The sequence below is a fragment of the Arvicola amphibius genome, chromosome X (genome assembly GCF_903992535.2).
Source record: "Arvicola amphibius chromosome X, mArvAmp1.2, whole genome shotgun sequence".
In the NCBI taxonomy this organism is placed as follows: domain Eukaryota; kingdom Metazoa; phylum Chordata; class Mammalia; order Rodentia; family Cricetidae; genus Arvicola; species Arvicola amphibius.
In genome coordinates this window covers 20811102-20836457 of record NC_052065.1, presented here as the reverse complement: position 1 = coordinate 20836457, position 25356 = coordinate 20811102, and the positions used below count along the sequence as shown (strand labels likewise).

The 25356-nt window shown below is 40.4% G+C and overlaps 1 protein-coding gene across 3 annotated transcripts in view; it reads right to left on the bottom strand.

Annotated features, from left to right (window-relative positions):
• The window catches only part of Pfkfb1 (6-phosphofructo-2-kinase/fructose-2,6-biphosphatase 1), a 65153-nt gene that overhangs the window by 23125 nt on the left and 16672 nt on the right, over positions 1-25356 (bottom strand). For all 3 annotated transcript variants that reach the window (XR_005283824.1, XM_038316039.2, XM_038316038.1), the window contains exons 2-8: positions 15601-15726; positions 9818-9911; positions 8769-8835; positions 7743-7817; positions 7244-7300; positions 4636-4757; positions 1827-2034 (exon numbers count right to left, since the gene is read on the bottom strand). Coding sequence is in view for 2 of the 3 variants with exons in the window: in XM_038316039.2 (XP_038171967.1) it covers positions 1827-2034; positions 4636-4757; positions 7244-7300; positions 7743-7817; positions 8769-8835; positions 9818-9911; positions 15601-15726 (749 nt within the window). In the remaining variant the exon portion in view is untranslated. The remainder of the gene's footprint in view (positions 1-1826; positions 2035-4635; positions 4758-7243; positions 7301-7742; positions 7818-8768; positions 8836-9817; positions 9912-15600; positions 15727-25356) is intronic.

The following is a 25356-nucleotide window of genomic DNA, read 5'->3' as shown; positions in this document are numbered from 1 at the left end:
TGCCCTATCTGCACAAATGGGCATAGGCACAAATTTGTATGATAGATGCAAGTCAGCAGTCAGTGTTCATGGGTAGAAGCCCTTGCCTAAGAGATTAACAGAAAGGCAAATCCCAACAGCTTACACAGTGCCCACCTCTGACGTCATATCATACCTATAAAATGCAAACACCACACACTTATCCAGCCTTGTCTCTGAGCTGTGTGGAAAGCAAAGTATTTCCTGGTACATAGTAGGTACTAGTTAAATGAAAGCTATAGAGATTGGGGTTGCTGATTTTTAAAACCAGACCTGGTGCAGTAGGCTGACAAATGTGAAGGTTAGAATCGGATGCATGCTCATATATACATATCTGTGCATGCAGGCAGTACATGTATTCATGGCTACTTTTTCAACGGACTCTTATCTATAGCTATAGAAAGAGTAGTTATAGCCAAGAAGACCTGGAGATGAAAAAAATACCTCAAGTGATCTCAGTCTCTGTTCTGGAGAGCATGAGAGGTAAGAGTCAGGTCAGAGGCAACCTCCAGAGGGAAACTTCCAGTCCACAAGGATCAGAAAGGTTCCCTGAGGACAGGGCTTCAGGGGCAGTCCTCGTATGGGACATCTCCCACCTATCCAGTAGGGGTACTGAGGCAAGGCAGGAAGACCTGGTTTTCGGTCCTGTCTATGTTATCTTTTACTGACCACATGACCTGAAGCTGCTCTCTCTGTTGCTCAGCTTCCTTATCCATAAACAATGAGAGTTATGCTCAGTTCACACTGCTGATGGCATTCAAAAAATAGAAGTAGATGGTACTGTGGCTGTGCATAGGTGTCCAATAAAAGACAGTAAGGGGTTGTAGAGTTGACTCAGTATTTAAGAGCACTTTGTTCCCAGAACCCATATGATGACTCACAACAAGCTATAACTCTAAGGGATCTGATGCTCTCTTCTGGTCCTTGTGGACGCCAGACATGCACACAACACACAGACATACATGCAGGCAACACACACATACACATAAAATAAAAGCAAATAAAACTTAAAAGACATTAAGAACCAGGAATGCCTCTCCTACATTTCATTTTCTATCTATGCTATCCCTAAGTGATTTTCTCCAGCAACATGTGTGCAAACAAGCCTAGGTAAAGAACCAGAAGCTGGGAAGTAAATCCAATACCCAGAATAGAAAGGTTACTATATCAGGCCGAAAACAGGGAAAGTCATGACTTGAAAGAGTCAGTGATAGACCAGAATGAGGAGAGAGATTCCCAAAGGCCAGTGACTCATGGGATAAGGAACGAATAGGGAGGACTTCCTGGATGACTAGATCTTGGAGCAGGAGCAGGGTCTTGGAAGGAATGGAGTGAGCAAGAAAGAGGCAGTAGGGTGAGGACAGTGGGGTTTCTCAAATGAGTTAGGGGGCAGCATCAACAGTGAGTCATGAAGAAGAGGGATTCAGGCTGAGATCCAAAGGCCACTTATCTATGTACTTGACAGTTATCAGCTAACAGAGGGACCAAAGAGGACAGCAAGGTGGGCATGAGCAAAGGGCAGAGTGGTGAGGATGATGAGGGGGGGCATCCTGTAGGGGAAGGGTAATGGAGCTTGAGAAGCAGCTTTATTTGGGAAGCCTTGGAGGATCATGCTACTGATCTTGCAGAAGCAGTATGCATATGGGAACCATTCAATATCTGTGACAGGACTCAGTGACTAATATTGGAAGACTGATAGATCATTATTTGATCCTTTTCCACTGAGGGATACTTCTTAAAATCCAGTCACTGGCTACCCCACCTGGGTTTGCCTAGTCTACCCACATGAGTCTTTGGAGTTCCCTTACCTGTTTGCCCCGAGCTGAGAGGCCAGAGTCACCTCCAATGCGGCCTCTGAGGTTGAGCTCACTCTCACCATGCCGGCATAGGTAGATGGATCGGGGAGTGACATGGATGTTCATGAGGTAGTAGGCTGTGCGGCTCTGAACATGGTCCTGCACTCGATTTACCATGTAGCGTGTGCCCACGTCGAAGATCTTGATGTAGGACAGGTGGCTGGGCCAGACCCAAGGAGAAGCAAACATCTTAGGTGCTGATGGGAGGGAGGGTTGATCCCAAGAGAAATTCCTAACCACACATCCTGCTCCCAATCCTCCTCTGGAGTTCAGCTCCTCTTACCTAACAAGATGTTATACCTAGTTTTGCTCTTGGTATATATTCTAGAGATTTTGTTCCTGACAGCCCCAGGGACCTCATCACTGTGGGCTACCATCTCCTTTCTTCAGCTTGAATCAACCTGTCTTTTTCCCTTTCCCAATCACAATGCAATTGGCTAAGATTCTTCTTTATAGTCTACACCTGCAATTCACAAGTACTTTTATCTGAATTAAGGCACTGTGCTTTGGGTAGAGGATATCTGCCCTTTAGGAACTCTTAAAGCAGTCAGAAACATACACTTGGATACATGAATAATATTCAGCATTCCTGTCACAACAGCACAGTATGCCAAGTATTGGTGTGAAGGGATACAGAAATAGTGCAGAACATCATTAGCAAACTTGTGGTCCTGGCCCCAAGTTCCTGGTAGTTCCCTTAGTTATGTGCTCAGCTCTAGTAACAATAGACTGAGTACTAATCAAATACATCAACCTGGGAGGCAGGGGAGGATACCAATAGCTTGGAAGATTAGAGCCATGAAGTAAGACTTCTACAGCTCCTGGAACAGCCCTAAATCCTCTAGTTGACTGTAAGGAGCTAAGAGAGCTCCATGGGAAGAGATGTGGGAACTGGAGTCATAGGGTGACATAAGCAACCCAGGGCCCTTAAGCTGTTGATGGTTTTGGTTTCAGAGAGCCTCTTCCTTGATCTTCCTAGAAAAGGCCTTTACATTTACAGCCTTATCCTTCACAACTCTGGGATCCATGTGCAGTGGATCCCAAAGGACACTTGAATTTGTTGAATATTGAATATTTTCTGTGTATCTTGCAGAGACTGGGAGATTTTTAAGATGCACAAATCCTCACAGCCATTATTCAGAGTATAGGTCATCATGTAGAAAATTGAAGCACACAGAGAAGCAATTTTCCATAGAATGTGTCTCACTCTAGAGAGCTCTGATGTGATTTTGTTGCCTGGGTATTGCCTGTACCAAATACTAGACTCTCTGTGATTCAAAGGGAACTTTCAAATTCCATAGATTTGTCTGTTATCCTAAATGATTTTATAGGCTGTCTGGAGTTGGCCTCATCACACAGCACCACACCTAACCCATGATATTTTAATTCCTGTATTGCTGGTATACTTGGAATATCCTCTGTACTCCTCTCCTCTTTTCATACTAAGAGCTAATTAGGCCAGCTGTCTCAAAGTACTTTTTGTTTTGCTTGAAATGATGTACCTTGCTGATTTCCAAAGTTGAACTTCTATCTTTCAAAAGCTAGGACATTTACTCTCTCCAAGAAATCTTAGAGTTTAGAGCTATATAAACTCATTTATAATTGCTCAATAACAAATTATTATAAAAGTTTCATGTTCATCTCCCAAATTATGTAGTTTAAAATAAAATACATAAACTATACTAATGAGAAGGTCCTGGTTTTATTTTTCTACCTTTTCATGTTGCTGCTTTTAAATACTAATTGTCAAATGGTTGTAGGATAGTTTTCTTCCTACTTTTGGAAGATCCAACATTGCTGATGCCTCAAACACATGGCTAGCTTGCCTACTGAATAATCCAGTTCTTACAAGCACATTTCTAGTGGAGAAGACAGATAGGATGCATTTAAACTTCTTAGGGTAATAATGACCAGTTATAGCCCTTTTACTCTTCAAACTTGGGTCTCAAAGAGTATGGGGAGCCAAAGTCTGTTTTCATTAGAACCCATTTTGAAAGAGAGCAAGTTTCTTTGAGCATTTTACAACTAAACTCATCTGCTTTACACTGCCAGCCAACACTTCTCTATGTGTAGCTGGTATTATGCAAGAAAATCTTTTTATTTTATAGCTTTATAGGTCTTTTCATATGTTGAGACTCTGTAAAAGTCACCTAAGGACAGAATCCATCTCATTTGACTCTATTTACACCTTCTGCGTGTAAAGTTTCTAAAGACTTGCTGATTGAGGAGATCCATGAGGGTTATTAGAGGAGAAACAGTAGGAGACAATACATGGTTAGACTTCTAGTGCCACATATGACTTATGGTGGAAGCTTGGGAAGTAGTTCATCTTCCTAAGATTCGGTTTCCTCCTTTTGGAAATTTAGGATATCAGCTCTACCACAGCCTCCTTTATGGAAGTACTAAGGGGATGTGATAGAAAAAGAAGACGAATCTGTTTAGATACTAAAGTGACATTCATGTGAATAGTATTTCTGCAATAGCAACACAATAGCCACAGAATGGAGGCATTTGTTCTCAGGGAGCAAAGTCCAAATCTGTGTCTATGCATAAGAAGGCACGACTTTAGTCAACTCATGAATACTTTACATAACAAAGAATCACTGTCTCATGGAAAACTGGACTGGAGGGGGTCATAAAGATATATCAAGTCCTACTTCTGATATTATGGATAGAAAAGTTAAGGCTCCCCAAAGTTGGACATTTCCTTAGGTCCCATAAGACATCAAAACTTGACTTTGGGTTGTTGTTAGGCTCTTACCTGTCCAATTCTTCATCCAAAGGTTGGTAGTTAATCTCATAGCACTCAATTCTCTTAAGAAAGTCTTCCAAAACCTTTTCTTTGTCACAGTCTATGTAATCAGGGCTGCCAAGTTTCACTTGCTGTGAGAAGGTGGGAAGAAGATAAATGTGGGGAAATAGAGACTCTGACATTGTATTTGGAAAGGGGCCTTATAGACAACTGACTACCATACACCCCACTACAAAGGCAAGGGAACTTAGAGTTTGACCAAGGGTTTTTGCCCAAGTCAAAATTAGGCAACCGAAGAGAAGTTGGGCTATATTTTACAATGTGTTTACTCCCAGAGCACATATTGCTTAACACCATCTATAAGAGACCAGGAAAACTGTGATGAGGAAAAAGAATGAGATATTTTGACTTCATATCATAAAGACTTTCATGTATTCTCATTGCTGAGAAAACAGGCATGTTGTCATTGGCTTTTTCAAAGACTGACATCTCCTAATCCTCCAATATCCACTTTTCTTCCTTTTTTCCCCATTCCTCCACTCAATCACTTGAGCCTACATGTAATCTCACTTGCTAGCAGAAACTAAGCCTCTCTAATCTTTTTTCTATCTCTTTTGCCTATGTTCACTACAGCTTTGTGACTGATTGCTGGTAGACAGAAAGATATCTTCTTAAATTTCAGTTCATTATTATTTTATTATTATTATGTGCATGTACATGTATATGATGTTGGGTTGGGAGACATATGCAGGTCACAGTGAGTATGAGGACAACTTTGTGGAGTCGGTTCCCTCTTTCCACATTTATGTAAGTTTTGGCGTTTAAACTCAAGTCATCAAGCTTGTGATTGAATCATCTCACTAGTCCAAGAAGAATATTTCATTTATTTATTTATTATTTCTCCAACAAGGATATTTACAACACACACATTTGACAATGGGACTCTCCTCTTTAAACTCCTTCGCCATTTCCAAGTGTCTTTTAGGACAAAGTATGAGATATTTTAGCAAGTTAGATCATGACAAGTCCAATTGCCTTTTCACTACCATCTCTTACTGCTCTCATATTTGGACACACATTTTGCCTTTTCAGATCCAAAATACTGATAGTTCCCTGGATATATCATATTTAGTGTATTTTATTTCCCATTTAAATTCATTATCTGCAAAAACTCCTATGCATTCAACAGGATATTGCTGTTACCTCCACTTGGAGGTCTTCCATGGCATTCCCCCACATATGCAAGATGGGCCCTTACCACTGTGTTCTTACAACCTTCTCTTTCCCTTTACCTCATCTCTAATCTAATATAATAATATATATGTATACATATATATACATATATATATATATACATATATATATATATATGTCACTGTCCCTAACTAGACTGTGAATTCAAGAAAAGGACTTTCATTGTTTCTATATCTTTAATGCCCACATTAGCTATTCAGGTGTACAGTTTCTCCTGAATCAATAAATGGATGGATAATTGGGTGGATGAAGAGGGAAAAGATTTGAACATGCTATATATCCCAAGAGATAAAAATAAGAGCAATGGGCAGAAGTTACAGGGAGACAAATTTCACTTTGATTAGGCTATACTATTTAAAAAGACAATGACTATTTGTTACTATAGGTATGGACAGAAATATAGACACTTAGCTGAGATTTTAAGTGGTTGGTGAAAGGTTGAAAGAGATGGTCTTTAAGGTCTCTTATGCTCATAAGCACCAGTAATTTAAGAGACAGAGAACAACAAAGGTTTATGAGTCTAATTCTAGACCATACAGTTAATAGACTAAAATCAATGATTATGATGTGAAATGTGGGGCACAATACAGAATATGGACTTTTGAGAAAGACAGCCAATCCAGGTTGCATTCCTACTTCCATCTGTACCAGATCTGTACCAGTCTTTCCCAATTTAACTCTTTGAGCCTAAGTTTCTCTTCTAAACAAACATGCAGGGTTGTTGTGAAAAAAAAAAAGGAGTCAAGCTTAGTGTTCGATGCATTCTAAGGGCTCTATATATGCTGTTTTCATCTAACTTTATAGGAACACTGTGGGCAAGCAAGGGAGTGCTTCTTATACAAAGTAGGAGGAGCATCTCAGAGAGGAAGGCTTTAAGTTTATAGTTGTCTATATAGGAATGATCCAAGCCTAAGACAGAATAAGAAAGATTGAGGGTTGGGGAGATGACTTAGTGGTAATGAGCTTGCCACACAAGTATGAGACCCTAAGTCTGGATCCCCCAAACCCACATAAAGCTGGATGTGGTTGTGTGCATTCGTAATCACAGAGCTCCTGTTGCAAAATGAGAAGTGGAGACAGGGGATGCCTTAAAAGCTTAAGGGCAGGCTAGCTTGGAATATGCAACAGAGAACAAGAAGAGACCCTATCTCAAACAAGGTGGAAGGTGAGGACTAACACCTGAAATTATCTTCTGATGTCCACATACACACCATGGCATATGCATTTCACATTTCACACATTTCATACACAAACACACACACAATGTATGTGTGCATATATACACATACATACATGTGGATTTAAGATGTAAATTAAATTAAGACTTACTTTTAAAAGAATAAGGAAGAGCAGTGTTCCTTACCTTGATGTTTTCTGCAATGACACCAGGGTCATTACAAATAGACTCAATAAAAAAGACCTAGGAGAGAAAAAGAGCTTTCTAGGAGAGGATTATGTTTTTGGGGAGCCACACAAGCACGCCCATTCTTGATATCCCTGAGTCATCCCTAAGGACATTTCTAAAAACAATGCTTTCACACAATGGTGCTTTCAGCATTCTGACTCCTATGAGACAGCCTGGCTCTAATTGAACTGCCCCAGATTTCTGCTGGTTTTGGATCTTACATGTTTCTCAAGACTCCTTCATCATTGCCACCTCATTATCCCCAGTATCAGCCTGTCGGTAACCAGCTTCCATTGCCTAACCAGGCATGTCTCCTGTTTTGTTCGTCTCCGCTGTTTCTCAATTTACCCTGGAAAACTAGATGTTGAGCCTACGGTGTTCAAACTGGCTGCTCTAAGTGCCCTACTTTGTACTTCTTTGTATTTTTCTGTAAGCAAGCATGGCTGTGTCACTCTACCTTGTAACCATGTTCTTTAGCAAACTGCAGAATCAATGATCGTCGTTCTCTGGTAGTGTTGGTAGCATCAAAAACCTAAAGACATTTAATAAGATTGTCTTACTCTTAATCTAGTGTTGATATAATACCATTCTTCATTCACCGTTATTCCAAGTGGAGGGCTTCCAGAAGGGGACAGAACTTAAAGAAAGTTTTCAAGAAAAAGAAGGGTTTGGAATTGGCCTGTGTTACTTTCAAAAGCATTCACTGAGCCCTTACTGTCTGCTCAGAAATATCCTCCACCCTATGAATGTAATAAAGCATGAGAAAGCTTGGAAATTTTTCTTAGAATCATGTTATAGGTCAAGTAAGAGGCCTAGAAGAAAGACTTGCTCTGATAACAGCCATGAATTGCTGATAGAACAATAATAGAGCTGCTACTCCAGATGAGGCCCGTCCTTCCTAAAGCCTTAGAAAAAAAGTTCAGAAACAGGAAAAATTCTCTATCCTTAGCATTCACATATTTGAGAATCTCAAACCCAAGGAATTAAGACATAAAATTGCAAATCACTCTTTAAAAAAAGAAAACACAACAAAAGATATGCTTCACAGCTTATGTTCCACAGTGTATGAAGTTCAAGAAGTTTTATAGACTTTGGGTCTTGTTATTTTTGTATGGTATGTTTGTAATTGTTTGCAAGGACTTTTAATAAGAAAGTTTATAACATTTTGAGAAAAGAAAAGAAAGTAATGTTTGTACTTCAGTCTTAAATATTTATACTGCTAAATCTTAAGAACAAATCAATGAAGCATGGGGCTTAAGAGTATGGATTCTGCAAATACTGCACCACCCTGGAAAATAAGTTAATCTTTTGGAATCTAAAGTAGAGCATAATAATGACGACTATCTCATGGGACAATGTGAATTAAATTATTAATATAAACAAAGTACTTAGAATAATGTATGGCATAAATAAATGCTTAGTACATATTATCTATTTTCCATAATGACAGATAGCCTGAGGGGGGAAATAGAAGATTATTTACCGCAACGTGACCTTCCTCACAGCTAAGATATTTATGGACGTCCTTTAGGGCTGCCAGAGCACACTGCCTGAAAAACAGAAAGAAGCAGACAATCCCTATTCCCAGGATGAGTTCCTCTTACCACTGTTCTCTTATGAACCATCTCTCATATGCTTTTAGTAAATTATTCATCTGTTGAACATCTACACAGCATCCTTTGTTCTAGGCATCATGTTATGTATAGAGAGGTTACAGTTCAAACTGGCTCTGTGTGTACAGCTTAAGGGCATGTAAAAGATGACATGTACAAGAAAAGCTGAGCAATAAAAGCATCCTAGTTTTAGGACTCTAACTGTGTGCTAATGGAGCTCAAGCTGAATTGGTTGATGAACATGGGTAAGAACTAGGGATGTGGTCTTTGAATTAAAATGACTTTCTGGCCTAGGCAACATTATAAACACGGGTATGAAAAAGATAATGTACTTAGGCTTTCAGCAAAATACCATCTCTTTAATAGTTACTGGTTTTTATAATGAGCACACGGATAAAAAGCCGAGAGACGGTTGCACCTAGACGTACTTACAGCCACATAGGTAAAAGAGAATTTATAGTTGAAATGATGACACTGCAGAGACCGAGGAGGGCTGAGCTCCTGAAACACTCAATTTCAATGCTAGGATAAGACATTTTTATGTTCTCGTACCAGAAATAGAAAACTGGAAATGCTTCTTGATAGGGAATGGCTATGATTAGAGCAGACTTCAAGTAGGTTGACAAAAAGGCTGGACAAGGCGGTGTTCAACTCTTGGCCTAGGATAACTATGAAATGTAGCCAAACACAAATTATAAACTTACCTAAAACACTGAGACTTTTTGCATTTTTCCTATTCATAACTTGACTGAGTAATTCTCAAGCATGAACACTATAGATGATCACACTATGTTGAAATGTCAAAAGTTTGACTATCCACAGAAGAGTGGGCTACTCTATCCTACTACCGTAGTGGGATATGAAGAAAGGTCCCTCTCAGTCAAAGCGCACCACAGGTTTTTAAATGTTGGGCACTTACTTTCTGATAAGTTGAGCCTCCATGTTGTCTGGGAGAAAGAATTCATAGTTCCTGTAGCTCACTGCCTCTCGTCGATACTGGCCTAAATTAAACACTGAAAACAGGAAACCCTAGTGAAAAGGGTGAGAAGATTGTAGTGGCCAGAAATATGTTCTTGCTGAAAGGAACCCCAGAGGTGGAAGACATAATTTATAGGAAACTGTACATATAAAAGTAAAGTATACATATAAAGCTTCAAATTATGGGTACCAATTCATTTTCTCCCTCATATTAGTACTGCAAAGTAGGGTTAACTATTTCACCTTTACAAACGAGGAAAGTAAAGCTCAGAGGTACAAAATAGCTTACAAGTTAATAACTGGCAATCTAGAATTCAAACAGAAGTCTGTTTGATTCTAAACTATTTTATTTTATCATAAATCCCAACTCTGTAAATGTCTTCAATAGAGAAGATAAAGAAATAAGATACAGAGAATAAAATCAGTTATCCAGGGTCAAAACAAGAATGAATTGATAACATATACAGACTTGGTCTCCTGACTCCTAGCTACCAAGGTTATTTTATCATTTTATGTCATAAGGGAAAATCTAAATGTAAATCTCTAAAAAGCACTCTCCTACTTGTAATGAGGGAAAAGAAGATTGGAAAAAGAGATAAACAGTCAAAGAAACCATATTTCATTAATTCATTCATCTAAGAAATAACTTTAGTATATAGTGGTGGATTGAATAAAAGTGGCTCCTGTAAGCTCATAAATTTGATTGCTATATTTGATTGCTTAGTCATCAGGGAGTGGCACTATTTGAGACAGATAAAGAGGTATGCATTATAGGAGGAGGTATGGCCTTTCTGGATGAAGCGTGTCACTGGCAGTGGGCTTTGAGGTTTCAGAAGCCTATGCCAAGCTTATAGTCACTCTCTCTTCAACCTGCCTGTGGATCCAAATGTAGAACTCTCAGCTACTTTTTCAGGTCATGTCTGCCTGCATGCCACCATGCTCCCTTACATGATGATAATGGACTAAACCTCTGAAACTGTAAGCCCACCCCAATTAAATGTTTTCCTTTATAAGGCAATAGAACTGTGACAAAGACAGAAGTTGGTATCAGGTAGCATTGCTGTGACCGACCTGACCATGCTGTTTGTTGGAGGAATATGGAAGACTTTGGGACTTTGAACTAGAAAAGTGGGTATGACGTTTTAAGAAAGTCCTAGAAAACCATCCTAGTAGGAACATGGAAGGCAGTGCTGAGGGCGATTTAAACTGTGGGGGCCCAGCTCAAGTTTCAGAGGGGAAGATAATTATTAACAAGGGACCTAGAAACCATTCTTGTGATATTTTGGCAAAGAAATGTGGCTGCTTTTTGCCTTGTACTAAAAATCTGCCTCAAGCTAAAATGAAGAATTTTAGATTAATGGCACCAGCAGAGATTTCAAGTCAGACTAGTATTGACTGTATCATGTAGTTATTAGTAATCAGTCTTATATAGATCTATAATGAAAAGGAGCAAGCTGAGCAAGGAAAATCACAAAATGTAGTTTGAGGAGAAAATGGGGCACCAGGAAGTATAATGGAGCCTGATAGTAAGTGGAGTGAAGGGAGTGGTGACCTCAGGGAAAGGCCCCACCAAGATAAGATTCCAACTTGTGAAGAAGAATTAACGAAAAGCTTAAGTAGTGAAGAAAGCTAATGAAAATGTATTTGAATGAGGGGGTCATCTTCAGGCCCCAGCAAGCAGAAAGACTTGGCAGCTTTGGCCACGTGGTTCTGGCTTTGGAGTCCAGAATACAAGGAAGGGGTTATGGGATTTCCCTCTGTGGCTAAGGAAAGTAGCTGGGGCTAGGAGTGTGGCAGTAGAGTCCCTGCATGGAAGCCCTGAGAGGTCACTGTGTAAAAGCTGTAAAGGTTGTACTGAAGACCCCAAGATGCTGTTGATGCCAGAGTTGTAGGATACCTGCCAAGGAGAACTGAAGGCAAGGTGTGGAAGCAGGTCAACAGAGAGAAGGGTGTTGCAGTCAACAGGAGCTGAAGATCTGAAGAACACTTGGACATTAGACATGTCGGGACAGAACTTGGAGTTTGCTCTGCTGGATTTTAGTCTTACTTTGGTCCAGTATTTCCTCACTGTGCTCCCTTTTCTCTCTTTTGGTAAAGTATATTCTGGTAAAGTATGTTGGAATTATATGATCTGCTTTTTTAAAATTTTGATTTGACATGGAGTTAATGTTAAGAGATTGCCATGAGTCTTAGAAGTCTTTGAATTTTGGGCTTTTAAACAGTGTTGAGATTGTGATACACTAAGGGGACTTTTGAAGTTGGACTGAATGCATTTTTGTATTATTATATGTCTACAAAGCTATGGGAACTAGGGAATGGAATGTGGTGATATGAATAAGAAATAGGTCCCATAAGCTCATATATCTGAATGTTTAGTCATCAGGGAGTGGCATTAGGCACTACTTGAGATGGATTAGGAACTGTGGTTTTGTTGGAGTAGGTATGGCCTTGTTGGAAGAAATGTTATTGAGGTGGGCTTTGAGGGTTTAAAACGTAAGCCAGGCCCAGAGTCTCTCTCTATCTCTGTGCCTGTGGATCAAAATGTAGAACTCTCAGCTACTTCTCCATTGCCATGCCTACCTGTATGCTGACATGCTTCCTGCCATGATGATAATAAACTAAGCCTCTGAAACTATAAGCAAGTCCCCAAATAAATGATTTCTCTTATAAAAGTTGTCATGGGCATTATGTCTCTTCACAGCAATAGAACAGTGACTAAGTCAGATACCTACTCTATAAAGTGAGATATGACTTCTGGGACACATGGACAAACACACACTTTTAGATTTTTGTGATAGGGCTCTCAATAAGTTCATAAACTACAAAGTCAGACAGCAACCAAATCAGGTAACAGTGGAGCTCCTACAGAGTCCTTTAAGAGCTCCAACAGAGACAATATTGAACTAAGCAGAAGAGTGAGGGGGAAAGAAAAAGTTACATTTTGGGTTAGCTTGGAGTATCTTAGAGAAAGCAAAATTTGAACAAGTCCTTTTAGGGTAGGCATCTTTTACTAGTGAGTATGAGGGTGAGGGTGGGGAGCAAGGGCACTGTAGGTAGATATAAGTATGCAGACACTCCTTGAACAAAGGTATAACATCTGCAGAAAGCAAAGTATGTTTTGGGGAAAGGGGTAAACCACTGTGGCTGTGGCTTTAAAAGTTAGAATAAGTCAGCTGTGGATGGGTCTTGAAATAAAGGGGCTTGGGTTCAAAACTTTAGATCAAGAAGACCCTTAGAGACTACAGGTATAAAGTTGAATAAACGGAATAAAAGTGGGATCAAGACAGAGACACATCTGCTACTATGCCATGTGCTTCTTAATCTAGTAGAAGCTCCTCAGGCTTGCAGTTCTGTAGAGAGGGGCTCTTTCCTGCCTTTTTTTTGCCTCGCCAAGTGTTCCCTTCCTCCCACAGGACCCATTTCAGACATATTCTTACCCATAAAGGTTTTGACACCTGGCAGTCAACAATTCCCTCTGTGAGCACCCTCAGAATATTGTCTGAGTCCTAGTCCACCCTAGGACTTGTGATGTACAGCATTTAGAGTTAGAATTCTTCCAGGAGAGGCCTTGAGTCTCATTCATTTTTATTTCTTTCCTAATGCTTGGCATGGGCTTTGGCACTTGGGAAACTTTAGTGAATTAATTAGAGAAAGTGGATGAAGGGCAAGGAAGGATAAATGGGGTTGGGTGAAGAAGAGAAGATTTGGCACCAGGTGTAACTTGGTAGCAGAATACATGCTTTGCTTATTATAAACAAAGCTCTGGGTTCAATCCCTTGCTGTGGGACAATGCTCTTGTACACCGTAAAAATTTGTTACTCATATTGGTTTAATAAAATGCTGAGAGGACAGCAGCCAGGCAGGAAGTATAGGCAAGGCAACCAAACAAGGAGAATTATGGGAAGAGGAAAGCAGAGATTAAGTCACCTGTCAGACACAGAGGAAGCAAACGAGAATGCTGCACTGAGAAAGGTATCAAGACATGTGGCTAAACACAGATAAGAATTATGGGTTAATTTAAGTTGTAAGAACTAGTTAATAATAAGCCTGAGCTAACAGACCAAACAGTTTATAATTAACATAAGCCTCTGTGTGCTTCTTTGGAACTGAATGGCTGTGGGACTGGGAGAGACAGAAACTTCCACTTATAATCCCTTACACACAAAAAAGAGGAGAATTAGAAGATTTGATGAGAATGAGGGAAGGAGGATTGGATGGAATGGAGTAGATGCAATGCTGGGTTGAACAAGACTAAGGATTAGAGAGAAATAATGGATGAGAGAGAGAGAGAGAGAGAGAGAGAGAGAGAGAGAGACAGAGACAGAGAACAGGGTCCCTTTATCTTCTCTTCAATACAGCCATGCATTAGACCTAGCAGAGAATGTCAGATTTGAAATTAATCATACCCTGTTTCTGTGCCCAGAGGTATGAAAAAAAGAGGGCATTTCACCTCTTTGGCCTTATTTTATGACTATGAAATAATGAAAAATTATAATGATAAAAAGTGTTATTGTGGCCTGGAGAAATGGCTCAATGGTTAAGAGCACTAACTGCTCTTCCAGAGGACCCAGGTTTAATTCCTAGCACTGACATGGTAACTCACAACTGTCTCTAACTCCAGCTCCAGAGGACCCAACAACCATGAAAAACACTAAAATGAACATAAAAAATAGTGTTATTGATGGGACAATGTAGTTGTGATAAAAAGTCCTTGCAGCAGGGAAGTATATATCTTAATTAAGGGAGCCATTTTAGGGTTGGCAAGAGACTGGACTCTAGAGGGGTTCCCAGGTGTCCAAGGAGATGTCCCCAGCTTGTTCCTTGAGCAGCTGAGGAGAGGACGCCTGAACTGGCCCTATACTATAGCCACACTGATGAATATCTTGCACATCACCATAGAACCTTCATCTGGCAATGGATGGAGATAGAGAGACCCACATTGGAGCACTGAACTGAGCTCCCAAGGTCCAAATGAGGAACAGAAGGAGAGAGAACATGAGCAAGAAGTCAGGACCGTGAGGGGTGCGCCCACCCACTATGACAGTGGGGCTGATCTAATGGGAACTCACCAAGGCCAGCTGGACTGGGACTGATGGAGCATGTGATCAAACTGGACTCTCTGAACATGGCTGACAAGGAGGGCTGACTGAGAAGCCAAAGACAATGGCACTGGGTTTTGATTCTACTGCATGTACTGGCTTTGTGGGAACCTAGTCTGTTTGGATGCTCACCTTCCTAGACCTGGATGGATGGGGGAGGACCTCGGGCCTCCCACAGGGCAGGGAACCCTGACTGCTCATTGGACTGGAGAGGGAGGGGGAGTGAGAGTGGGGGAGGGGGAGGGAAATGGGAGGAGAGGAGGAGGTGAAAATTTGTAATAATAATAATAATAATAATAATAATAATAATAATAATAATAAAGTCCTTGCAGTACTCAGAGGACTGGTTTGAGTTTGTGAGCCTTCTTAAGAGCCGATTTAGGCTTAATACTAGTTGTTTTATGCCTAAAACCCAGCATGGCATTAGGCACAAAACACAGTCTCATGAAATGATATAATATGTAAGACCATTGTGACAGTAGTAATAGCAGTAGTAGAAGAAGGTCTAATCCTAGAAACAGGGTGTGCAGCATTTTCTGTACTGAAAGGTTTGGCCTTCTACTTTCCTCAGTTTTCAGTTAGTGGCCTGTGGTGGGGATGTATAGTAAATTATTTTGAGACATACCTTTAGTTGGTGTTCCTATCCAGTTGAGATATCGTGTGAGCTTCGTTGAGATGTAGGTCTTGCCTCGAGCTGGTAAACCCACCATGATCATCATTGTGGGGGAATTGGTGAACTGCGGTATGGATGCTGGAAGACAGACAGATCTTCAAAAGCTTATCCCTACACTTAGAGGCTCTTCTTCCATTAGCTTAGAGATATAGGGTTGGAAACCACACTACTTCCAACATTATGAGAGAAAGGGAGGAGGTTAAATGGGCATCCCATCTTTTCTTAGACTCATCAGAAAATTGAGGTTGCAGGGCAGATAGCCAATTTAAACTTGTAAGAACAGGCATCTGCAGAGGGAATAGAACAGGCATTTCTTAATTCATACAGACACTGCTGAACAACATACAAACTCATAAAAACGTCCAGATAAAAATGACTACTGAATCGCTAAAGCTGGTTGTGGGCCAATGTGATGTTCCTAAGGACTGCAGACAGAGAGCTTTCCATATTTTTCAATTTTCCTCCAGCTGCTAGTAGAGAAGATTGAGAAAAATCCTGGGAAAAGTGTTGATAATTTTGGCTTGGGATGGTAAACAGAACAATAACCATTGCTCAAATTCTGCCCAGAAAATTTGCTCCATTTTCCTGTAGCCTTACTATTTCAAGGGAAAGGCAACAGAAACTGTATCTTGAAAGCACTGGTGGTAACTTACTGCACCTGGCAGCCAATTCCGATCAATCTATCCCCTTCTCTCCTGGAACTCAGGCCAAACCAATTTACCTTCTCTTACCTGGGAGGGAAAACATTTCAATCTGCAGGAGCGGAAACAAAGTTAAGGGCACTGATGCAAACTCTCTGAAGTGGGAAGAAATACAGAAAATGTACCTGCCAAGCATGGTGCTAGGTCTACTTATGACATTTGGAGGACAAGAACAATTGTGATGGTCACACTGCCAATAATACACAAGGTCAACCTGCCAAGGACTGAGACTTAATAATGTAGAAATCTTACTTCCCCATTCTTCACTACCAAACTAAATAACTGTCAATTCCAGCCAGACAGGGAAGGAACCAACATAGGACCAAACTAGTCCCTCTGAATGTGGGTGACAGTTATATGGCTGGGGCAGACTGCGGGGCCAATAACAGTGGCACCAGGATTTATCCCTACTGCTTGTACTGACTTTTTGGGAACCTATTCTCTTTGGATGGATACCTTGCTCAGCCTAGATATAGTAGGGAGGGCCTTGCACCTTCCACAAAGCAATGTGCCTTACCTTCTCTGAAGAGTTGGTGGGGGGTGAGGTGGGGGGAAAGGTGGAGGAATTTGGAGGAGGGGAGGAGTGTGAACTGGGATTGGTATGCAAAATGAAAAAGATAGTTTGTTTTCTTTTTAAAAATAAAATAAACAAATGGAAAAAAGAGCACTTGTTGCTCTTGCAGAAGACCCAGGTTCAGTTTCTAGCAACCATGTGTCAGCTGAAAACCATCTGTAATTCCAGTTCCCGGGAATCTGTTGCCTTTTGCTGACCTCCACTGACCTCCACAAGCACGTACACATGCAGCAAAGCATTCACACACATAAAATGCTTAAAGAAATCTAAAAAATCCAAGATAAAATAGTAGTGAAATGTATCTTTATGAGATACAAGAGATGTACTGTCTGTTGGGAGCATCACAAAGGGAGAAGAATCAAGACCAAACAAAAAAGTCTGAAGAGAGAGAAAGCATCAGAAACAGACCTAGTTATGACACGGGTGATGGAATTCTCAGACTAGGGATTTAAACTAGCTATGACTATTGTGTTAAATGCTTTACATGATGAGATAGCTATCTACCACTGATTTACTAAACCAGTATAGTCTCTAAAAATAATTTAAACATTTGTCCTTATACTCACACATAAGTACAGTCCTCTCTCTTCATCAAGGAAACTTCTCTTTGCAACATACTGACACCACTACAGAAAACCACAACCAATCAAAATGCAGAGTTATAGAGCTCAGTCCCAATGAATACTGCTACACCCAAGGCTCAGGAAACAATGAGGAACAGAAACATTGCGAGCAGAAAGAATATAACAGCCAGAGAATCTGTGAGTTTGCAGTGAGATTGTGTCTCCTAGTAATTTCAGGTAGTATACTCATGAAGTCTCACCAACATGACTGAATAAACATGAGCTGAACAATGATAACAATAAACCTGCCAAGGCACAATGAGGAAAGACCACAAGACTTCAAGCCTACCAAAGAATTACACAGAGACAACTAAGGAATGCTGAGAGCAGAAGCAATATAGTCTTACCAAAGGAAGAGTACATCAACTGGTAATTCAATGCCAAATGGTCAGTTCTGAAAACACACGTATGAGTAAAATCATATGGACTGATAAGATTGCACTGAAAAATATATATGTATATACATATACAGATGTACATATAACAGGAATCAGTGAGAAAAGAGGCCATGAATTTGAAGGAGAGTGGGAGGGATATATGAGAGGATTTGGAGAGAGGAAAAGGAAGGGGCAATTATGTATTTATAATATCAAAAATAAAAGAAAAACACAGAAGACCACAAAACTATGGGACCTTAATAAAGAGTGCAATAATGTGCTTAGAAGAGGCAGAAGAAATACTTCGAAGACACAATGGACTAAAGCTTCCGAAATTAGTGACTGACACAAAACCAGAGATCTAAGAAGCATAGAAAACTCTAAGCTCTCTCTCTCTCTCTCTCTCTCTCTCTCTCTCTCTCTCTCTCTCTCTCTGTGTGTGTGTGTGTGTGTGTGTGTGTGTGTGTGTGTGTGTGTGTGCATGAATGTAAAGAACCATATGGAAACATATAAAATTAGAGACAATCAGTACAAAAATAAAATCTTGAAAGCAGTCGGGAAAGAGTGTAAATAGGGACCATATTCCCTACAGAGACACAAGAATTATACTGCTTTTTCCTACTGCCCCCTTTAGTCTTTTAACCCAGTTCCACTCCTCTGTGACACCAGCAGACCTACAAAACTACTCTCTACCAGGGTCCTCAGTGGCTACACTAGTCAGCAACTCAGGTACATTGGGTTTATTATCCTTCTGTCCTCCACTGTGTTCTCTCCAGACTTACTCTTAGTCCTCCTGCAATCTGCTTACAAGAGCCCCTATTCACAGCCCACCTTCATCCCCTGGACACTCTACCATTGGTATAGACCCAGGATGCCCCTAGTTCTTTTTGGCCAACCCTTTTAAACTTTCCTTCTAGCCTATCTTTATTCTTTTGTGATACCTACTGACCCCCATAAACATCTCTACCAGGGACTCCACAGCCACCACACTTGGCTAGGACCCAAAGTAGGCAACAGTAACCAATGAATGAACCACTCACCCAATACTGACAATACTAAATATCTAAGCCAAGAAATTCTTCAAACATCATGACTCTAGCTGCTTAAAACCCAACACAAAACCACAAACATGAACAGCCAAGATAATATGCCTTCTTCATAAGCCAGCAACCCTATTGCAACATGTCCTGAGAAAAGCAACTTAGCTGAAACACAAGACAAAGATTTCAAAATAAGAAGGAAGAGAAGGGGAGGAGATGGAAATTTTTAAATATAAAAAAAACCAAAAAAAAGAAATTAAAAAAAAACAAAACAAAAAAGATTTTCTTTAAAATAAAAGAAAAAAGTAAAATAAATAAAAAAGAATTGTAAATATTTTCAAGGACCTTAAAGGGCATGAATAAACGCCTAACAAAGATCATGAATACTTCAAGATATGAAAGCAGAATTAAACGAAAAAAATATAGAATCACTAAAGAAAACCCAAACTGAAATAAAACTGGAAATAAAAAATTCTGGCTGTCAAACAAAAACCTCTGAGTTAAGCCTCACCAACAGATTAAAATACAAAGAAGAGAATTTCAAATATTGAAGATAAGGTAGAAGAAGTGGATAGATCAGTCAAAGAAAATGTTAAGTCTAAAAAGGTCTAGGCAAAAAATATCTAGAAATATGGGACATCATGAAAAGAACAAACCTACAACTAATAGGGAGAAGAAACTGGGTCAAAGACAAAGAAAATAGTTTTAAAAAACCATGAAAGAAGTTTCCCAATCAAATGAAAGAGATGCCTATTAAGTTACAAGAAGCATATAGATCATCGAATACACAGTACAAGAAAAGAAATTTCTCATGACACATAAAAATCAAAACACTAAATGTATAGGACAAAGAAAGGATATTAAAAGCTGCAAGGAAAAAACACCAAGTAACATATAAAGACAGAACTATTAGACTAGTCCCTAACTTTTCAGTGGAGACTCTGAAAGCCAGAAAAGTCTGGACTCATGTTCTACAAGCTCTGAGAGACCACAGATGTCAGCCTAGAGTACAATATCTAGTAACACTATCAATTACAATAGATGGAGGAAGAAAAACATTAAAAATAAAACCAAATTTAAGCAGTATATATCAACAAGAAGGCACTAGAAGGAGAATTTAAATCTTAATAGGTCAACGATAGTCAAGAAGAAAACAATCAATAAGTAATCCCAAAACAGTAAATCAAAATGGGGGGAATCCACATCACAGCAACAAAATAAGAGAAATCAATAATCACTGAGTTACAATATTAATGGTCCCAATTACCCAATAAAAAGACAAAACTAACCAATTTGATTCCAAAACAACATCAACCATTAGGCTACATCCAAGAAACACATCTCGCCATCAAGGAGGGGCATTACCTTAGAATAAAGAATGGAAAAAAAGTATTTCAAGCAAATTGACCCAAGAAGCAAGCTATTTTAATATCTGACAAAATGACTTCTAAACAAAAGTCATCAGAAGATAGGAAAGGATACTACACACTTATTAAAGAAATATCTACAAAGTGGATAATTCTAAAAATTAATGATCCAAACACAAGGACATTCAAGTTCATAAAAACTAACAAACCAAAAGCCAAACCAAACCAAACAAAAAACACCACCACAACTAAAATCACATATTGACCCCAATACAGTGATAGTGGGTGACTTCTGTTGGGCCTCCCTATGGGGCCCAAGGCGTGAGGCCCAGTGTAACTTCCTGAGCCTAACTTGAGTTTGGTGAGGCCTAGTATCTTCCTGGGCCTGGCTCAAGTTTGGAGACCTATTTCTGGCTACCCGACTTAAACATGCCTCTGCCCAGCCATCCCTAGTGTCGCAGAGTATTATTGGCCCTTATTCCTTACTCTGCCTCAACCCATACCAACCCTATATAAGTTCCTGCCTGATACCATTAAAGGAGATCCTGCTTCAGTGTGTGTGTTTCTCCTTGGTGGCCAAGGGAGAGGGGAGGGCTGGGTCATTCAACACTCACCATCCCGCTCAGCCCCAGGGAGGAGAGTCTGGCTGGTTCGGCTGTGCCCCTGCTCTGTCTGCCAGAGAATCCAGCAACTTCAATACTCCCTTCTCATCAAAAGGTAGATTATCCATACATAAATTAACAGAGAAACAATGAAGTTATATAATGTCATAAATCCAATGGACATAACAGGTATCCATGGAATATTCCACACAAACTCCAAAGAATAAAATTTCTTCTCAGAAGCTCATGGAAATTTCTTAAAACTGAACACATATTTTGTCCGGCAATCTTGTCTACTTCCAGTATCCAGGAGGATAACTATATGTTTTTCTTTGGGTTCACCTTCTTATATAGCTTCTCTAGGATTTTTTACGAATTATAGGCTCGATGTCCTTTATTTATGGCTAGAAACCAATTATGAGTGAGTACATCCCATGTTCATCTTTTTGGGCCTGGGTTACCTCACTCAGGATGGTGTTTTCTATTTCCATCCATTTGCATGCAAAATTCAAGATGTCATTGTTTTTTACTGCCGAGTAGTACTCTAATATGTATATATTCCACACTTTCTTCATCCATTCTTCCACTGAAGGGCATCTAGGTTGTTTCCAGGTTCTGGCTATTACAAATAATGCTGCTATAAACATAGTTGAACAAATGCTTTTGTAATATGATTGGGCATCTCTTGGGTAAATTCCCAAGAGTGGGATTGCTGGGTCCTGGGGTAGGTTGATCCCAAATTTCCTGAGAAACCTCCACACTGCTTTCCAAAGTGGTTGTACAAGTGTGCATTCCCATACTGGAAGTAGACAAGATTGCCGGACAAAAAATGGGAATATGGGGGTGGGGTGGGATGGGGGGATGGGAGGATGGGGAGAGAAAAGTGTGAAGCAGAGGATGGGAAGAGCTTGGGGGAATAGGATGGTTGGGATATAGGAAGGGTGGATATGGGAACAAGGAATTATATATCTTAGTTAAGGGAGCCATTCTAGGGTTGGCAGAGACTTGACTCTAGAGGGGTTCACAGGTGTCCAGGAAGACGCCCCTAGCTAGGTCCTTGGGCAGCTGAGGAGAGGGTGCCAGAAATGTCCAGATCCTATTGCCATACTCATGAATATCTTGCATATCACCATAGAACCTTCACCTGGCATTGGATGGAGAAAATGACAGAGCCCCACATAGGAGCACTGGACTGAGCTCCCAAGGTCCTGATGAGGAGCAAAAGGAGGGAGATCATGAGCAAGGAAGTCAGGACCGTGAGGAGTGCGTTTACCCATTGAGACAGATCTAACGGGAGACCACCAAGTCCAGTTGGAATGGGACTGATGGAACAGGGGACCAAACCGGACTCTCTGAATGTGGAGGAGGACTGAGAAACCAAGGACAACGGCAATGAGCATGAACTCTACAGCATGGATGGGCTCACTGTGAGCCTTGTCAGTTTGGTTGCTCACCTTCCTGGACTTAGGGGGAGCTGGGAGGACCTTGGACTTAACATAGTGAAGGGAACCCTGATGGCTCTTTGTCTTGGAGAGGGGTGGAGTGGGGGTATGGGTGGAAGGGAGGGGAGGAGATGGAAATTTTTAATTAAAAAAATGAGAAAAAAATAAAATAAAAAATAAAAAGTGAAAAAAAAACTGAACACATATAAGGACACAAACCAAATCTCAATAGATGTAAGAAAAATTGAAAGGACACTCTGCATAGTATCTGACCACATTGGTTTAAGTGGTATATCAATATAACAGAAGTATCAGAAAACATACAAATTCATGGAACCTGAATGAAAATTGAATCAAGACGGAAAAATTGCCTGAGAACACAGGCTCTTCCATTCAGGGAAAGAGGTAAGCTAAATGCAGAACTTCATCTCTCCTGCTCCTCTAAACATAATCCACCAGCCTCATCTCCATCTTTGCAGCAGAAAACCTGCTGCAACCTCCCCCAACCCATCCCAATCTACAGAGGATCCCACAAATCTTCCTCTCCTAACCTCCCTCCCTCAATATATTACTTTATTCTAGCCCCCAAATCTAGAAAGCACCCCCCGGGAACCCACAGGTCACTCTGACCATGGAAGCAGGTAGGCTGACGGCAGATCTTCACCTCTCCCACCATTCCTCCAAATCCAATTCCCCAGTCTCATCCCCAGCTCTGGAGCAGACCTTCTGCTACGGCCTCTCTACACTCATTTCCAGAGGACTAACTAAACAAATCCTAGTGGAATACCCTGCTTTCCTCTCTATTTAGAAGACCCTCCATCACCTCAGCCCTTGCTCATTCCTAAGTCATAGGTTCTAATACACAGAAACACATTTTACCTGGAATCCCCAGTGCCAACACCCATCAGGACCCCAGAAGATTTTCCTACAGGCATCACACAGCTGCCAGACTCTCCTACGAACAGGAGAGGAAAACAGCAAACAAGGAACAAAACACCCATCAACAAGGACAAGAACAGATATCAGCATCCAGAATTACAATCTTTCCAATCTCAGATGCCTAGACCCAGCATAAAAACACAATCAAGAACAGCCGAGACTATATGTCTTCTCCATTAAAGCCCAGCAATCCTACCACAGTAGAGTATTCCAACATAGTTGGAGCACAAGTAAAAGACCTTAAAACAGCCTTTAAATACATTATAGAGGCTTTAAAGAGGGAAGGAGTAAATCCCCTAAAGAAACCTATGAAAACACAAGCAGTGGAAGAAAATGAATAAAACTGTCCAAGACCTTAAAGTGGAAATAGAATCAATAAAGAAAACCTAAGCTGGAGGAAATCTGGAAAGGAAAATTTTTTTTTTTTTAATTTATTTTTTTTTTCCTCATGGTTTATTTTTTTTTATATTTAAAAATTTCCATCTCCTTCCCTCCTCCTCCCCCCTCCCTCCCCTCCTTCTCCCCTTTCTCTCCCCTCCTTCTCCCCCTTCCCTCTCCTCCCCTCCACCCATACCTCCCCTCCCTCCCTCTCAAGGCCAAGGAGCCATCAGGGTTCCCCACTCTATGCTAAGACCAAGGTCCTCCCAACTCCCCCCAGGTCCAGGAAGGTGATCGACCAAGCTGAGAAGGCTCCCACAGAGCCCGTCCATGAAGAAGAATCAGAGCCCAGAGCCATTGTCCTTTGCTTCTCAGTCAGCCCCCGCTGTTGGCCACACTCAGAGAGACGGGTTTGGTCGCATGATCCATCAGTCCCATTCCAACTGGAGTTGGTGATCTCCCATTAGTTCTGTCCCACCGTCTCCATGAGTGAACGCACCCCTCTCGTTCCTGACTTTCTCCCTCATGTTCTCGCTCTGGAAAGGAAAATTTTAAGTGCTCAAACAGAAACCATAAAGGCAAGCTTCACCAACAGAATAGAAGACATGGAAGAGAAAATCTGGGGCACTGAAGACATGATAGAAGAAATGGATACCTCGGTCAAAGAAGTTAAATATAAAAAACACTTAGCACAAAACATCCAGAGAATCTGGGACACAGAAAGGAAGGAAGAAAGAAAGAAAGACCAAATCTAAGAATAACAGAATAGAGAAAGGAGAAGAAACTCAGGTCAAAGGCACAGAAAATATTTGCAACAAAATCATGAAAGAAAATTTCCCTAACCTACAGATGGAGTTTTCTATAACAGTAAATATAGTATACAGAACACCAAATAGATTGGGCCAGAAAAGGAAGTTCCCTCAGAACAAAACAATCAAAACATTAAATGCACAGAACAAAAAAAGAATATTAAAAGCTACAAGTGAAAAAGACCAAGTAACATATAAAAGCAGATCTATTAGAATTACACCTGACATTTCAGTGTAGACTTTAAAAGCCAGAAGGGCCTAAAAAGATATTCTGCAGATTCTAAGAGACCACAGGTGAGAGTCTAGACTATTGCACCCAGGAAAACTTTCAGTCACCATAGATGTAGAAAATAAAAAAATTAAGCAGTCTCTATCTACAAATCCTACAGAAGATGCTAGAAGGTAAACTTCAACCTAAGAGGGTAACTTCATCCAAGAAAACAGATGTAATAAATTATCCCAGATCAGCAAATCAAAAGAGGGGAAGCATGTAAACACACACACACCACCAGCACCCCCACCCCCGTCATCCCCACCCCAAATAACAGAAATAAAAAAATTATTGGTCAATGATATCTCTCAGCACCCATGATCTCAATTTCCTAGTAAAATGACACAGATTGCCAGAATGGATGCGAAAATAGGTCCATCCTTCTGCTGCATCAAAGAAACACATCTTAATATCAAGGACAGACATCACTTCATGACAAAAGTTTGGAAAAATATATTCCAAGCAAACAGACCTAATAAAAAGCTGGTGTAGGCATTTTAATATCTGACAAAAGAGACTTCAAAACAATATTAATCTAAAGAGATAGGGAAACACACTATATACTCATTAAAGGAAAAAAATCCA